The sequence below is a fragment of the Ranitomeya imitator genome, chromosome 1 (genome assembly GCF_032444005.1).
Source record: "Ranitomeya imitator isolate aRanImi1 chromosome 1, aRanImi1.pri, whole genome shotgun sequence".
Taxonomy (NCBI): Eukaryota; Metazoa; Chordata; class Amphibia; order Anura; family Dendrobatidae; genus Ranitomeya; species Ranitomeya imitator.
Genome location: NC_091282.1, coordinates 861,433,254 through 861,449,390, shown reverse-complemented (window position 1 = coordinate 861,449,390; position 16,137 = coordinate 861,433,254). Strand labels below are relative to the sequence as shown.

At 46.7% G+C, this 16,137-nt stretch overlaps 1 protein-coding gene across 3 annotated transcripts in view; it reads right to left on the bottom strand.

Moving 5' to 3' along the window:
* Nucleotides 1-16,137, bottom strand: part of WRN (WRN RecQ like helicase) — a 234,382-nt gene that overhangs the window by 66,157 nt on the left and 152,088 nt on the right. For all 3 annotated transcript variants that reach the window (XM_069742190.1, XM_069742199.1, XM_069742208.1), the window contains one exon: nt 8,843-9,013. In XM_069742190.1, the coding sequence (XP_069598291.1) occupies nt 8,843-9,013 (171 nt within the window). The remainder of the gene's footprint in view (nt 1-8,842; nt 9,014-16,137) is intronic.

Below are 16,137 nucleotides of genomic sequence, written 5' to 3'. Positions count from 1 at the left end.
AAAGAAGCTCTGACTGAAGTAGCAGTTAGGATGAGTGGGATACAGGACTGCCAAGAGAAATAGGGATTTTTGTGTTACTCACCGTAAAATCCTGTTCTCCGAGACGCTCATTGGGGGACACAGGACTGTGGGTGTATGCTTCTGCCGCCAGGAGGCTGACACTAAGTAAACTTGAAAAAAAAAGTTAGCTCCTCCTCCATCGTATACACCCTGACACTGGCTACCAGAGACTCCAGTTTGGTGCAAAAAGCAGTAGGAGAACAAAACACAAAAAATAATATAACAGCATAAATACAGAAAACTTATGTCTAGAAAAGATCCTACTGACTAATGTAATCAGATATAACCAAAGCAGCCATAAGGCTACCAGGGAGGGAGCTGTGTCCCCCAATGAGCGTCTCGGAGAAAAGGATTTTACGGTGAGTAACACAAAAATCCCTATTTCTCCTTCGCCTCATTGGGGGACACAGGACTGTGGGATGTCCTAAAGCAGTCCCTGGGTGGGAAAAATAACTCACCAGTAAAAGACATCCAGATGATGGTTGTCTATAAATGCGCCACTGCAGCTTGAAGAATCCTTCTACCCAGACTTGCATCTGCAGAGGTCTGGGAGTGGACATTATAATGTTTGACAAACGTATGCAGACTAGACCAGGTCGCAGCCTTGCAAACCTGTTCTGCTGAGGCCTGGTGCCGAATGGCCCAGGAAGCCCCCACTGCTCTAGTCGAATGAGCCTTGATTCCGGCCGGAACCGTCATGCCCATGGAGCGATAAGCCTCCTGAATGGTCGCCCTTATCCACCTGGCCAGGGTAGATTTTGAAGCCGCGCATCCCTTCCTGCGACCCTGCGGAAGGACAAACAGAGCATCTGTCTGGCAAAAAGGAGCCGTTCGGGAAACGTACCTCCTCAGAGCCCTCACCAGATCCAACGTATGGAGAGCTTTTTCTACACGGTGCGTAGGTGCCGGACAAAAAGAGGGCAGAACAATATCTTCATTGATGTGGAATGATGAAACAACCTTCGGCAAAAAGGACGGTGCTGGTCTGAGCACTACCTTGTCCTGATGAAAACGCAAAAAAGGGGGACGACAAGAAAGGGCTGCCAGCTCCGATACCCGTCTTATGGACGTTATGGCCACTAAAAATACGACTTTCCAAGAAAGAAACATCAAAGAAACATCTTGAAGAGGCTCAAAAGGAGCGTTCTGTAAAGCCTTTAAGACCAGATTAAGGTCCCAAGCTTCCAAAGGAGTCTTATAAGGAGGGACCTTATGAGCGACTCCCTTGAAAAAAGTCCTGACCTGACGATTAGTAGCAATCTTGCGCTGAAAAAGGACTGATAAAGCCGAAATCTGCCTTTTAAGGGTACTTGGAGCAAGCCCAGAATCAAGGCCTGCTTGAAGGAAGGCTAGAATGTTTGGAACGGAAAAACGCAGAGGAGGCAGCCCGCGGTCTCTACACCAGGAAAGAAACACCTTCCAAGTGTGATAATAAATCCTGGCCGAGATGGACTTACGTGCACTGATCATGGTATCAGCCACTTCTTGAGAAAACCCTGCCTGAGTTAAAACCCAAGATTCAACAGCCAGGTTGTCAAACGTAGGACCTCTGAGTTCTGGTGGTAGATCGGCCCTTGAGATAGAAGATCCGGCCGATCGGGGAGCCGCCAAGGAACCCCGGCGAGAAGTTGTACCAGGTCTGCATACCAGGTCCGTCGTGGCCAATCCGGAGCGATCAGGATGGCCGGCACTCTCTCTGATTTGATCTTCTTGATTACCCTCGGGAGCAGTGCCAGAGGAGGGAACAGATAAGAGAGATGAAACTGGTTCCAAGACAGTACCAGCGCATCCACGACGATTGCCTGGCGGTCTCGGTACCAAGAGACAAAACTGGACACCTTGGCATTCATCTTGGGACGCCATTAGATCCACGTCCGGAGTCCCCCAAAGATGGCATATCTGCAAAAATACCTCGGGATGGAGAGACCATTCCCCGGAGGCTAGACCCTGACGGCTTAGAAAATCTGCCGCCCAGTTTTCTTCGCCCGGAATGTGGACCACTGAGATCACAGAGTGATTTCTCTCCGCCCAGAGTAGAATTTGTTTTACCTCCTGCATGGCTGCCTTGCTGCGGGTGCCCCCCTGGTGATTATGTAGGCTACCGCTGTGGCGTTGTCCGATTGAATTCGGACAGGGCGACCTGCCAGAAGATGGTGGAAATGTAACAAGGCTAGTCGAACTGCTCGAATCTCTAAGATATTGATGGGGAGATCTGATTCCCGAGGAGACCAGCGTCCCTGAGCTGTGTGATGAAAAAACACCACTCCCCAACCCAGGAGACTGGCATCTGTGGAAACCACTAGCCAATTGGTTGGGGGAAAGGGCTTCCCCCTGAGTAGAGATGAACTGTTTAGCCACCAAGAGAGGGCCTGCCTGGCCTGGAGAGACAACCGAAATCTGCGGTTGAGAGAGAGGATTTCTGTTCCACACTGATAGGATTGCTTGTTGGAGGGGTCGAAGATGAAGCTGCGCAAATGGAACCGCCTCTATAGTTGCAACCATCTTTCCTAACACCCTCATGCCAGACCGAATCGTATGAGGGTATGGTTGTTGAAGATTCCTCAGTTCCCGCCGAAGGGCTAGGACCTTGCCCTGGGGAAGGATTGATAGGGCTTGAGAGGTGTCGAAGATCATGCCTAAAAATGAGATCTTCCGAGACGGCTGTAGGGATGACTTCCTTAAATTTACCAGCCAACCTAGACGAGAAAGGGTGTCCAGAGTGATGCCGACATTTTCCCTGCAAGATTGAAAAGTCGGTCCCTTGATCAGCAGATCGTCTAGGTATGGCAAGACAACTATACCTAGGGACTGCAGAATGGACACCACAGTAGACATGACCTGTGTGAACACCCTGGGAGCGAAGGCCAGCCCAAAGGGTAATACCGTGAATTGAAAGTGTAGATTGTTTACGGCAAACCGGAGAAATCTTTGATGAGGCGGAAAGATGGGAATATGTAGATAAGCATCCTGAATGTCTACTGAGGCCAAAAACTCTCCCTTTTCCAGAGAGGCGATGACTGACCGGAGAGACTCCATCCGAAAGTGACGAACGCGGACAAACCTACAAAAAGATTGGAATAAAAGCCCTGAAACCTTTCCTCCCTTGGAAAAGGAGAAATGACACCGCTGATACGAAGGGACTCTACGGAATTGAACAGGCTTAGACGAAGAGACTCGGACCTGGGAAGACGGGATGGGAAGAACCGGGGAGGAGGCAGCTGAACCAGCTCTATTTTGTACCCTGATGATACGAGCTCTCCAACCCACCGGTCATGGATTACCTGAAGCCAGACCTGGCGAAATAAAAGTAGACGTCCGCCTACTTTGTTGGAGACACCCAGAGGAGGCCTCCAGTCAGTTAGCTGAAAATCTTTGAGTCCTAGATCCTCTGGATCTAGTAGACTGGGGACGCATTCTTCCCCCCTGGCTGGCCGTATAAGAGATCCGACCGTCTCGGTCCTGATTGGGTCGACTCTGCGCAGGAGAGCCTGATGCTGGGGCCCATCTAACATTGCGAAAGGTTCTAAAACGGGCCTGAAATTGGCGATGAAAAGGCTGTCTAGCCCTCTGCTGAGGAAGAAACTTACTTTTCCCTCCTGTGGAGTCAGAAATGAGCTGATCCAGCTTCTCTCCGAACAAACGACCACCCTGATACGGTAGGGTGTATATACTCGAGTATAAGCCGAGATTTTCAGCCCATTTCTTTGGGCTGAAAGTCCCCCTCTCGGCTTATACTCGAGTCATATACCCGGGTGTCAGCAGGGGAGGGGGAGCGGGGGCTGTGTAATCATACTTACCTGCTCCCAGCGCGGTCCCTGCAGTCCCTGGCTTCTCCGGCGCTGCAGATTCTTCCTGCACTGAGCGGTCACATGGCACCGCTCATTACAGAAATGAATAGGCAGCTCCACCCCCATAGGGGAGGAGCCGCATATTCATTTCTGTAAATAATCGGTGCCATGTGACCGCTCAATTACAGGAAGAAGCTGCAGCGCCGGAGAAGCCAGGGACTGCAGGGACCGCGCCGCAGCAGGTAAGGGGAGCGCAGCGCTATAATTACCTGCTCCTTGCTCCGGCTCCGTCTGCAGCGTCCTCTAGCAATGACGCTCAGGTTAGAGGGCGCTGTGACGTAGTCAGTGCGCGCCCTCTGCTGAGCGTCAGTGCTGGAGACGGAGCCGCAGAGGAGCAGGTAATTATTGAAAGCGCCGGCGTCCTGAGAAGAGAGGGGAGTATGTGATTTTTTTTTTTTTTTATGGCAGCACCAGCAGCATTCTAAGGAGCACCTATGGGGCCATAAAGGTGCAGAGCATATAAGGGGCACAGCATTATAAGGAGCACCTATGGGGCCATAAAGGTGCAGAGCATATAAGGGGCACAGCATTATAAGGAGCACCTATGGGACCATAAAGGTGCAGAGCATATATGGGGCACAGCATTATAAGGAGCACCTATGGGGCCATAAAGGTGCAGAGCATATAAGGGGCACAGCATTATAAGGAGCACCTATGGGGCCATAAAGGTGCAGAGCATATATGGGGCACAGCATTATAAGGAGCACCTATGGGGCCATAAAGGTGCAGAGCATATATGGGGCACAGCATTATAAGGAGCACCTATGGGGCCATAAAGGTGCAGAGCATATATGGGGCACAGCATTATAAGGAGCACCTATGGGGCCATAAAGGTGCAGAGCATATATGGGGCACAGCATTATAAGGAGCACCTATGGGGCCATAAAGGTGCAGAGCATATATGGGGCACAGCATTATAAGGAGCACCTATGGGGCCATAAAGGTGCAGAGCATATATGGGGCACAGCATTATAAGGAGCACCTATGGGGCCATAAAGGTGCAGAGCATATAAGGGGCACAGCATTATAAGGAGCACCTATGGGGCCATAAAGGTGCAGAGCATATATGGGGCACAGCATTATAAGGAGCACCTATGGGGCCATAAAGGTGCAGAGCATATATGGGGCACAGCATTATAAGGAGCACCTATGGGGCTATAAAGGTGCAGAGCATATAAGGGGCACAGCATTATAAGGAGCACCTATGGGGCCATAAAGGTGCAGAGCATATATGGGGCACAGCATTATAAGGAGCACCTATGGGGCCATAAAGGTGCAGAGCATATATGGGGCACAGCATTATAAGGAGCACCTATGGGGCCATAAAGGTGCAGAGCATATATGGGGCACAGCATTATAAGGAGCACCTATGGGGCCATAATCAAAGGTGCAGAGCATATATGGCACAGCATTATAAGGAGCATCTATGGGGCCATAATCAACGGTGCAGAGCATTCTATATAGCACAGTTGTATATGGAGCATCTATGGGGCAATAATGAACGGTATGGAGCATCTATTTTTATTTTTGAAATTCACCGGTAAATGCTGCATTTTGTACCCTAGGCTTATACTCGAGTCAATAAGTTTTCCCAGTTTTTTGTGGCAAAATTAGGGGGGTCGGCTTATACTCGGGTCGGCTTATACTCGAGTATATACGGTAAGTGATTTTTTTAGAGGTAGAATCAGCCCGCCAGGACCTTAACCAAAGGGCCCTTCTGATGGCAATAGCATTAGACGCAGCCGAAGAAGCACAATCTGCTGCATCTAGGGACGCGTTATTCAGATAGCTACCAGCCAGTGCTACCTGAGATGACATTTCCGCCAATTCTGCTGACAAATTACCTTCTTGAAGAGCCTTTGATAACGACTCTGACCAAGATATCATAGCCCTGGCAACCCAAGTTGCCGCAAAGGAAGGAAAAAGAGCCGAACTTGAGGACTCAAAGACGGAACGAGCCAAGCTCTCTATAAGACGATCCGTAGGATCCTTAATCGATGAGACATTAGGTAGAGATAGCAACGTGCTAGAGGCTAAACGGGACACTGGAGGATCTACAGAAGGATTTTCTGCCCATTTACTACAAAGTTCCGAAGCAAAGGGATACCTAGCCTTCAGAGCTCTTTGCCCTGAAAAGCGCTTGTCCGGGTGCTCCCGGTTGCGTCGAATCAGGTCCTCAAACTCAGGGTGAGAGGAAAAAACCCTATGGGCCCGTTTAGCCCGCTTAAAAGAGACCTTATGATCAGAGGATGAGGCGAGCTCGTCCTCTATCCCCAAAGACTGATTGACAGCCTCAATTAGGCTATCTACAGACTCCTGAAACCCAGGATTCTCAAAATTAAGGGACCCTTCTGACTCGTAGTCAGTCTCAACTTCCCCGCTTTCCGCAGGGGAAGGAGAACGAGATACGGAACTCCAGGATGCGGAAGCACCTGAGTGCCTGGGCGACGCTGTGCGAATCTGCTTTCCATGCGTCTGTCTAGAGTGAGCGCGGCCCCTGCAGGCCGAAGGCTCCTGAGACCCCGAGGCCCTCTCCGAGACAGGTGGACTACCGGCCCTGACTGCCGGGGTCTGCAGAGATTTGATCGCTTCAGTAAGGGACGCCATGGATTGCGACAAGGACGCGACCCATTCCGGCGGAGCTGCCCCAGCATCTGCTTGAGGGACCGGAGCCGGAGAGACTGCTGGAGAACTGGCAGGGGGGGGGCTCCTGGGCGCGTTCAGAGTCACAGGCCTCGCAGAGGCGATTACTTTGGGCGTGCGGAAAAGGGGCACGACAGGTTACACAACCGGTAAAAAGAACCGTGTGAGTCTTAACCCTTCTAGACATAGTGTTCCGTAAAGCTATACCCAGGGCCAGAGACTGGGACAAAAAGAATGCTTCAGCCCGATGGAGGGAGAAGCACTTACCCCAGTCCTGTGTCCCCACGAGTACAGTGATGGATCCTGATGCACGAAGCGGAGCCCAAATGCGCTGCCTTATATGCACAGCAGGCCTTAGGGGGGAGGGACCGCAAATCAACGCTGCGGCCTGGAGCAGGCCCGAAGCCGGGGCCTCAATTTTTCCCCTTCAGAGAGAGGAGAAGCCGGAACCGGAAGTGACACGCCGGAGGGGGCGGGGCCTCACAGCGCGCTGAACGGAAGTCTCAGGCTCCAGGCAGGACGCTACCCCATGCCGAAGGAGGCTAGGCAAGGCCCGAAGCCTCTGGGGGATAGCGGCACCGCCTCATTATACCGCTGCAGAGCCGCTGTCCTAACGCCGCAGCGCCGGATCACGCTGCAGCGCCGACTCACACCACCCGAGAAGGAGCCTCACTGCAGCGCCGGAGCAAAGACAAAAAAAGGCACCGCGCTCCCGGAGGACGCAGCAGCAGGTAATGCCAGGAGCCCCCCCTTTGTCACACCGCACTCCAGAGAGGGGGAAGACAAATGACGGTGCAGGAACCCTATCTCCATTATCCCCAGGATAAGGAGAGGGACCGTCCACCACCCCAGCTAACACCGCCGAGCAGGGGTGTAGGAGTTAGGGGGGAACACACGGACACCTACGGGCACCTGTACAGCCTGGAGTCTAGCTACCTCAGGGTGGTCAGGGCCAAGTCCGGTGAAGGATCCCACGTAGCGGAAAAGGATACGTGGAAAAAATTCGCACGTACTTGCCCGTTGCTGGTTTGGGGAGATCGGACCCTCAAAAAGGTCCATCGCCCCCTCAATCCAAAGATGTTGAAAATCGGGTCCAAAGAATCCAGGACCCAGAGATGTGCCTCCTTGAGACATTAAGCATAAACTGGAGTCTCTGGTAGCCAGTGTCAGGGTGTATACGATGGAGGAGGAGCTAACTTTTTTTTAAGTTTACTTAGGTGTCAGCCTCCTGGCGGCAGAAGCATACACCCACAGTCCTGTGTCCCCCAATGAGGTGAAGGAGAAAGAGGACTTGGGTCTTGCCAGTGCTACTGCTACCATGTCTTCAAGCCTCATCAGATGAGGAATTATATATTGAAAAGTATTTGGATGACATGGAGCAGGCAAAGCGTTGCCGCAGGAAAAATTATTCCACTCCCATAGCAAACAGATGGACCATATGTCAGCAAAATTTTTCACTTGCTCTCAAAGAATTAGAAAAGTTCAAAACTGACTGTGCATGAGGCAAATACTTTATACCATGAAATTGTTAAGAGATGTTGCCCATGTGGATACCGCCTTGCCACCAATCCAAGTTACTGTAGAGAGGTTGTTCTCTAGACTTAAAATAATTAGGTCAGATTTGAGGTCATCTATGAAGCGGGTTCTGATGGAGGCGATACTATTTCTCAGAACAAATTCATAGACTGCACAAATGTAATTCAGTATGTTTTTGTTGAAAACGATTTTCCCCCACTTACTGACTAGTGTATTACGTATTTACAATTTATTAACGTTTTTTGTGTTCTAAAGTTGTATTCTAATAAATATATTTTATGTTTTATTTAAATAGCTCGATTAATGTATCATAATGAACAGCCTGATGTTACCATTTTACTACAATAAATGTATCACTTAAAACATGAGCCATGTATGAGGGAGTCGGGAGTCTGAGAAACTGAGGAGTCGGAGTTTTGGCACCGACTCCACAGCCCTGGTACCTACGATAAAAATTACAGAACTCTCCATTCTTTGCAGGTGGTAAAATTTGCAAAATTGGCAGTGTATCAAATACCGTACTTATTTTCCCTACTGTATATAACCATTTATGGAATGCAGCACAGGCGCTGAATAAGGTGATAGTTTTAGTTTACACATGACAAAACTGGTGACAGGTTCCCTTTAAATACAGGCAAGACAATTTTTCCTGTACTCATTTATATAGGGTTCTTAATCTAAGTAAGCAACTATTACAATCAAAAGTTGCCATGCAATTAGTCATGGGTGCAGAGAAAAAATTATAACCACATTACCTTGGTTGTAATGCCACATGTAATTGCAAATTTGGTTCGACCGGATAACTCTTGGAGGAATCCTTCAGTGATCAGCTGTCTCGCCAGAGCCTTCCAAAAAGCTTCAGAAACATCCTTTCCTTTACCAAAGAGATGATGGCACCGATATCTGTCTGGCAATCTTTGTGATGTCTAAAATTTAATTGAAAGCAACAAATAAAACTTCACTTTTCCATTTGATTTTTTTAGCTAAGTGGCAACTTTGAAAACAAAAAAACAAACATGCAGTCTATTTTCATACCAAGTAATCTTTTTTAACGTATACCTTAAACAGTGAGAGCTATCTGCCATTGATTTCCACTGTAATAAAATGTAACAAGGTAGAAAAGCATAGCACAGACTATACAAATTATAACTGAGGGTATTTTCACACTCAGTTATTAGCTTCTGGAGTTGCCCTCTGATGATACTATAAATGGACATGCCAGGAGCTTTCCTGTCAAATACTGTAAATGTACAATGCAAAAAGGAGTGTGAAAGAAGCCAAAGCCAAAAGAGTGAACATTTGTCTTGATAATGCACATTGACTTTGTTTTATGCAGGCCAAAAAAATGTGGTGTGTAGAATACTGGGCCTTTTTTATCTCATGGATGTCTCATATCAATTGGAGAAGGTTTCCCTACTCTTAAGATCTTGGCTCTCTCCTAGTGAATAGGAACACTCCTAATTGAATCCAAAGACAACCTGTAAACATCCAGTCCTACCCAAGTAGGGGAAACAATGTAATTTAGTCTATTTATAAGTGAGCATCAACAGCACAGACATGATCAAAATAAAGTGGCGTCATGAATACCCAAATGTGTCATCCACGTGACCCACTGCTGACTGGCTACAGTGCATCCAGATTGGAGGAACAAATTAACCCAGTAACACGATGGACAAAGAATCCTACCGAAACCAAACAAAAAAAATTAAAAAACAACAACTTTTAAATAACAAATTAAAAAAAAATTGTATAGCTCTGCAGCCAGAGGAGGATTTCTGAACATCTGACCTCTATAAATACCGATGCGGATATCCCCCCATCTCCAGACACAAGATTTTTCATGTTGAGGCCCCCACTGCCCTCAATTTTTGGGATATCCAGAAGGTAAAACTTTGTCTTAGGACTGGCAATCTTGATAGACTGCTCCTTCAAGAGGAAGGAAGATGGATCCACAGGCTCAAGTCTAAGCATCCACAGGGCTTAACTGAGGGCTTCACATTCTCAGCCGTTCTATAAACATAGCTTTCTTATCCCTTCTTAAGTATGTTTTTCTCAATTTAAACATTATGTATAATAATTATATTTAATGTGTCATTATTTATATAGCTTGATGTAGTATAGCATTTATTATTGCCTATCCATTTCTGGATAAATAAAAGGTGTACATACGTGTTCTCTTTCTTGAATTAACCTATTGCGCAGGCTCCGCGCCATTTTTTTTTTTTTAATTAGAAGGTCCATATTGCAAGCCCAGCGCCATTTTTTTTTTTAAGTGATTACCTAACATGGAGCTCCCTTTGACGTATTGACATCATTTAGTGGCAACCCGCTTGTATTGGTCATTTACAAAGGCTAATTAGATTGGTTGGTGAGCTTGCTTTTTTCACACTATCACACGTTGGCTGGTGTGCATTGCCTTAGCCTCTTTGGTTAGGTCGCGTTTATGAGATAGACATGATGTTACACAGAGGTTTGGCCATCTTGCTTTGCACTATTAAAGGGACACTGTCACCTGAATTTGGAGGGAACAATCTTCAGCCATGGAGGCGGGGTTTTCAGGTGTTTGATTTACCCTTTCCTTACCCGCTGGCTGCATGCTGGCTGCAATATTGGATTGAAGTTCATTCTCTGTCCTCCATAGTACACGCCTGCACAAGCCCCGGTACGCAAATGTGAACTTAGCCTAAGTAGATGGTGGAGCTACAGCCACATTCTGTTATAAGATACTGATTTATATGGTGACTACACTGGTGGTCTATATTAGTAGTGCTTGGCCTTCAATTTTATTGTTAATGCAGTTATTTGTTTATCTCCAATAATGACTACCGTATTTTTCAGACTATAAGATGCACTTTTTCCCCAAAAAATTTGAGAGGAAAATGGGGGAGGGGGGTGTTTGTGGGTGTGTCTTACAGCGTGAAAGCAGGCTTACCGGGGGGTTGTGGCAGAGGTGTGGAAATGCGTGGTGCAGAGTGCACCTGAGCAGGGTACCTTCTTCAGGATACCGGCGGCAGAAATGTGGTGGCCATGCAGCCTGGTGTCCATGGTGAGCAGAGTGCATCACCGCTTTCCCTGCGACCATCTTCCTGAAGCCGTGGGTCGCCGTAGCCTTCAGGAAAATGGCCGCTGGAGGCCGTGTGTGTGCAGATTGAAATCTCAGAGGCACTCGGCTTCAGGAAAATAGCCGCTGAATTTCAACCTGTGCACGCGCGGCCTCCAGCAACCATTTTCCTGAAGCCTCCGGTGGCCCACAGCTTCAGGAAGATGGCCGCAGGGAAACCGGTGATGCACTCAGCTCTGCTCACCGTGGACGCTGCGGCGTTGCCACATTTCTGCCGCCGGCATCCTGAATAAGGGACTCCATGCTCCGGAGCATCGCACCCCAGGACTGCAGCATTGCCCCACTTCTGCCGCCGACGACATCCTGAGGATGAGACCCTGCTCCAGCTCTGCCTCACCGCCGACACCGGACCCACAGCATCGCACCCCGGGACTGCAGCACTGCCCCACTTCTGCCGCCGTCAGCTTCCTGAGAAAGAGCCCCTGCCTTCTGTGACCCCGCTGTACACCCACAGACTCTCAAATAAGGTACCTTAAATTTAGAAAATAAGATGTACCCCATCTTATAAAAAAAATGTTTCTGCTATTTTCCACCCCAAAATTTGGGGTGCGGCTTATGGTCCGGTGCATTGTATAGTCTGAAAAATACGGTATTTACTTTTAGGTATAACAATTGATAGGCTTTCATTAGAATCTTCAGCGTATTATATGATATATAATTTAGTTAGATGATATGAATTTAGTTAGATATTTACCGTGATTGCCATAGACATACCTTTATCATATATTACCTATGAGGGATGCAGTGTGTTTTTAAATCTGCATTTAAATGATATGCATAGTAGATCTATACAAATTCTTTTTTAATTAGTTAATTAAAAATTATGTTTTATTTTCTCACTTGCTTACAATGGGATTTAATATCCTAAGGCTTATTGGATTAAATTGTTAATAAATCACTACCAATAATACAGGGCTTTTATGTTAGAAAATGGAGTGGCGCCAGTCCAGGAGGTAAATATAGTTTATATTTTTTTATTCTGCACCCAGGGGCTATTAATAAGGCGTTGTCCAATAGTGGACACATGTTTTAGCCTGGAGATATTTTTACTAATTAGCATAGGAAACCTGAATGGAACTAAAGGAGTTCTCGAAAATGTGATGAAAATAGCTGGCATCACATATGTCAAGCTGCAACCTATCCTACGCATTATCAAGAAGAGTTACATCTGGAAGACATACCACTTGAGATGGGTTTCAACTATTAGGTTGAGACCAGCATCATGAACAAGAATAACTGATCTCCTCACTCAGCTACAGTGGAGGGCTAAGGCAGAAGGAAATAAAACTTCTCCTTGCCTGACTAAAAAGGAAGCAAGACAAACAGGAGGAAACTTCTGCTCAGTCAGTCTCTGTGCCCTGCTGTAAAGCTCTCAGACAAACTGGGTTCACAAATGAGAACAGGGCAAAAACGAAGCAAGAGAATAAATAGCCTGCTATGCTCACTCAGCCACAGAGCAGAGGAATAAAGAAAAAAACATTTAAACTTGGCTAACTGTGCAAAAGGGGCTTTTTTTCTCGCTGCTCCACTCCTGCTCAGCCTCTGTTGTGAAGGTTTCAGACTGACTGCGCACAATGAGTTCACAAATGAGAACATATCAAGACTGAAGAAAGAGGAAAAAAAGCCAGCTCCGCTCAGTCAGCTGATGAGAAGTTGTTTTTTTTTCTCCTGCTTCAGTCCTGCACTGTGGCAGACTGGGCAAATAGGTTGTGCTTGTTCATGATGCTCTTCCTCAGCCGTAAGGGTATGTGCACACGTTGCGGATTTTGCTGCGGATCCGCAGCTAACATGAGTTTACAGTAAAATGTAAACCTATGGGAAACCAAGAACGCCGTGCCCATGCTGCGGAAAAAGCTGCGCGGAAACGCAGCATTTTATTTTACTCAGCATTTCAATTCTTTGTGCGGAATCCGCAGCGTTTTTACACCTGCTCCAATAGAAAACTGCAGATTTAAAACGCCAGCAGAATTTGCAATAGAAAACGCGATAAATCCACAGGAAAAACCGCAGCGGTTTCGCACTGCGAATTTATCAAATCCGCTGCGGAAAAATCCGCAGAGGAGCTTTCTACGTGTGCACATACCCTATGAGTCGAGACACTTGTCTTGAGCAGTGTTTCTCTATGGTGCAAGATGCCCTGAAACTTTCCCACAACATGTTGCAGATTGAAATATATGATAACAGACATTTTTTCACATTCTGGGAGAAACCCATTAACTCCAAGGAAAGGTATAATAACTCCATTTTTCAGAAGCACAATTTGCCTGCCCATTGGTTTGAATTGTTATCAGAATAGGATTCATAGTGCAACTGGATAATGAAACAAGTCTGTGTGAAAACTACTTGAAGAAGCTGTTGCAAATCAATGAAGTCTGATTTCAGTGTTATAAGCTTCCCTCCACAGTCACCTAAGTGTACAATGGTATGGAACACTCAAAGAATACAGGCTGCACTAATCTGTGCTATGTCTTTAGGTCAGCTATAAAAAAGCATAGTTACTTACCGACAACGGTATTTCTCAGAGCCCATGACAGCACCACGGAGAGAGAGGGGATCCGCCCTTCAGGGACAGGAAACCTATAGGATAAAAGAGCGGTACCTCTCCCCTGCATCAGTTGGTTTATAGAGCATCGGAGATCCTCCAGGTTAGTGACAACAAAAATATACTTTTATCATATACATTTATCATATTGCTTAATAGGAACACACCGTGTCTATACAAAAGACACACTTTAAACAATAGAAAGTGTTCACCGCAGACATGATGGGGGGGTCCAGAATTTTTGTGATGGGAGGACTCGCAGACAGGGCTTCGAGATCACTTATTCTCCGGGCTGACGTTAGGGCTCTCAGAAGAGTTTTAAGTGATATTGTTTTAAGAGGTATTGACTCTATAGGCTCGAATGGGGGATCTGTTAGAGCTGATAAGACTAGGTTTAAGTACCAAGGTGGTAGCCTTTGAATAGGTAATGGTTTAGACCTGGTAGCGGCTCTAATAAATTGTGTTACCCAAGGGTTGCCAGCTATATTTTTATTGTACAATGCTCCAAGAGCTGCTACCTGTACCTTTAAGGTACTTACAGACAGGCCCAGTTCTAGTCTAGAAACTCCAAGATCTCAGTAATTGGGACCCCATCCTGTGCTCTCACCCCGGAGGTAGAAAGGAATTTTTTCCAGGTCTTGCCATAGATTTTAGTGGTGATTGTCTTCCTACTTTACATCAGTGTAGAGACTAATTTATCCGAAAACCCTCTTCCTTTCAGTAGTGTACTTTCAAATTCCACGCTGTTAGGTGGAGATTCTCTGACTGAGGGTGGAGCACCGGTCCCTGAGACAGAAGGTCCGGAAGAACCCAAGGATCGGTGACCGATAGCTTCCTCAGCCAGGAGAACCAAGTTCTTTTGGGGCCAGAAGGGAGCTATTAAAATTAGCCTTGATCTGTCCACCCTGACCTTCCGAAGAACTGCTGGGATGAGGATGGTTGGGGGAAAGGCATATGCAAGACACTGTGTCCAAGGGATCATTAAAGTGTCTAAGGCCTGAGGGTACCCCTGGGATCTAGACAACAAAAGGCTTCCACTTTCCTGTTATCGATATTGGCAAACAGGTCTATTACTGGAGTCCCCCATAACTCTAAAATCTGAATAGAAAATGGACTGATTTAATGTCCATTCACCCTGTCTCAATTGAGTACGGCTCAGGAAGTCTGCTTTCTGATTCTCTACTCCCCAAATATGCAGCGTGGAAAGGGGTAGAATATTGTGTTCTACCAAACTGAAGATTTTGGAAGTGTTGTCCATTAGGGTTCGGGATCTGGTTCCCCCTGGTGGTTTAGGTAGGCTACCACCACCCGATTGTCTGAGAATACTCGAACATGATGCCCTTGTAGGGTGTGTAGGAAGGCTGATAAGGCGTGGCCCACTGCCCAAAGTTCTTTTTGATTTGAGGATGCTCCGTGTTCCTGACTTGTCCATACCCCTTGAGAGACCTTGTTGCCCAGGTGAGCCCCCCACCCCATGGGGCTTGCGTCTGTGGTAACTATCTGAGATATCTCTATTACCCAGGGGATCCCTTTTGATAGGTTGCTGATATTCATCCACCAAACTAGGTAATGAGTAGTGGCTGAAATTAGAGTCATGTGACCCTCTAAGCGACCCCTTAATGTAAACTGGTTTTTTAAAATGTCCCACTGGAGATCTCTTGTGTGAAGTTGTGCTCACTGAACTGCTGGTAGCCAGGAAGAAAGGGAACCCAGCAATGACATTGCCCTTCTTAATGTCTTGGAGCGGTTTAAGAATGCCTTTGATACTAGATTTATAATCTTTTGTTTTTTCTGATTCGGGAGGTGGCATTCCTGAACCCCGGTTGGCTCTAGCCTCGATTTCCGCAGGATTTCTGCAGGTTTAGAAGCCAGCCTAGATTTACTAGGGTATTCATTACTCTGTCGCGCTGTTGTTTCCAGTGCTGGGCAGAGTTGCTCACAATCAAAAAATTGTCCAAGTATGGAACTATCAATATGTCCTGCTCTCTCAAATGAGCCATTATTCCCGCTATTAATTTGGTAAATATGCGACTCATATGCCGAAAGGAAGGGCTCTGTACTGGAATTCCCTTATTTCTCCTTTCATGGACACCGCTAGTCTGAGGAATTTTTGTGAGTTTTTGTGAATGGGGATGTGATCATATGCGTCGCTGAGATCCAATACGGCCATGAAACAGTTTGGAAACAGAATTTTGATGGTTGATTTTACTGACTCCATCTTGAATTTCTGATTCTTAACATAACTATTTTATTGAAGAAACTATATAAAATATACATGAGTACTACAAATAAGAACCAGAGTCTTTTTACTCTGGTTCTTATTTGTAGTACTCATGTATATTTTATATAGTTTCTTCAATAAAATTGTTTACTTTTAGCTCAAGTGT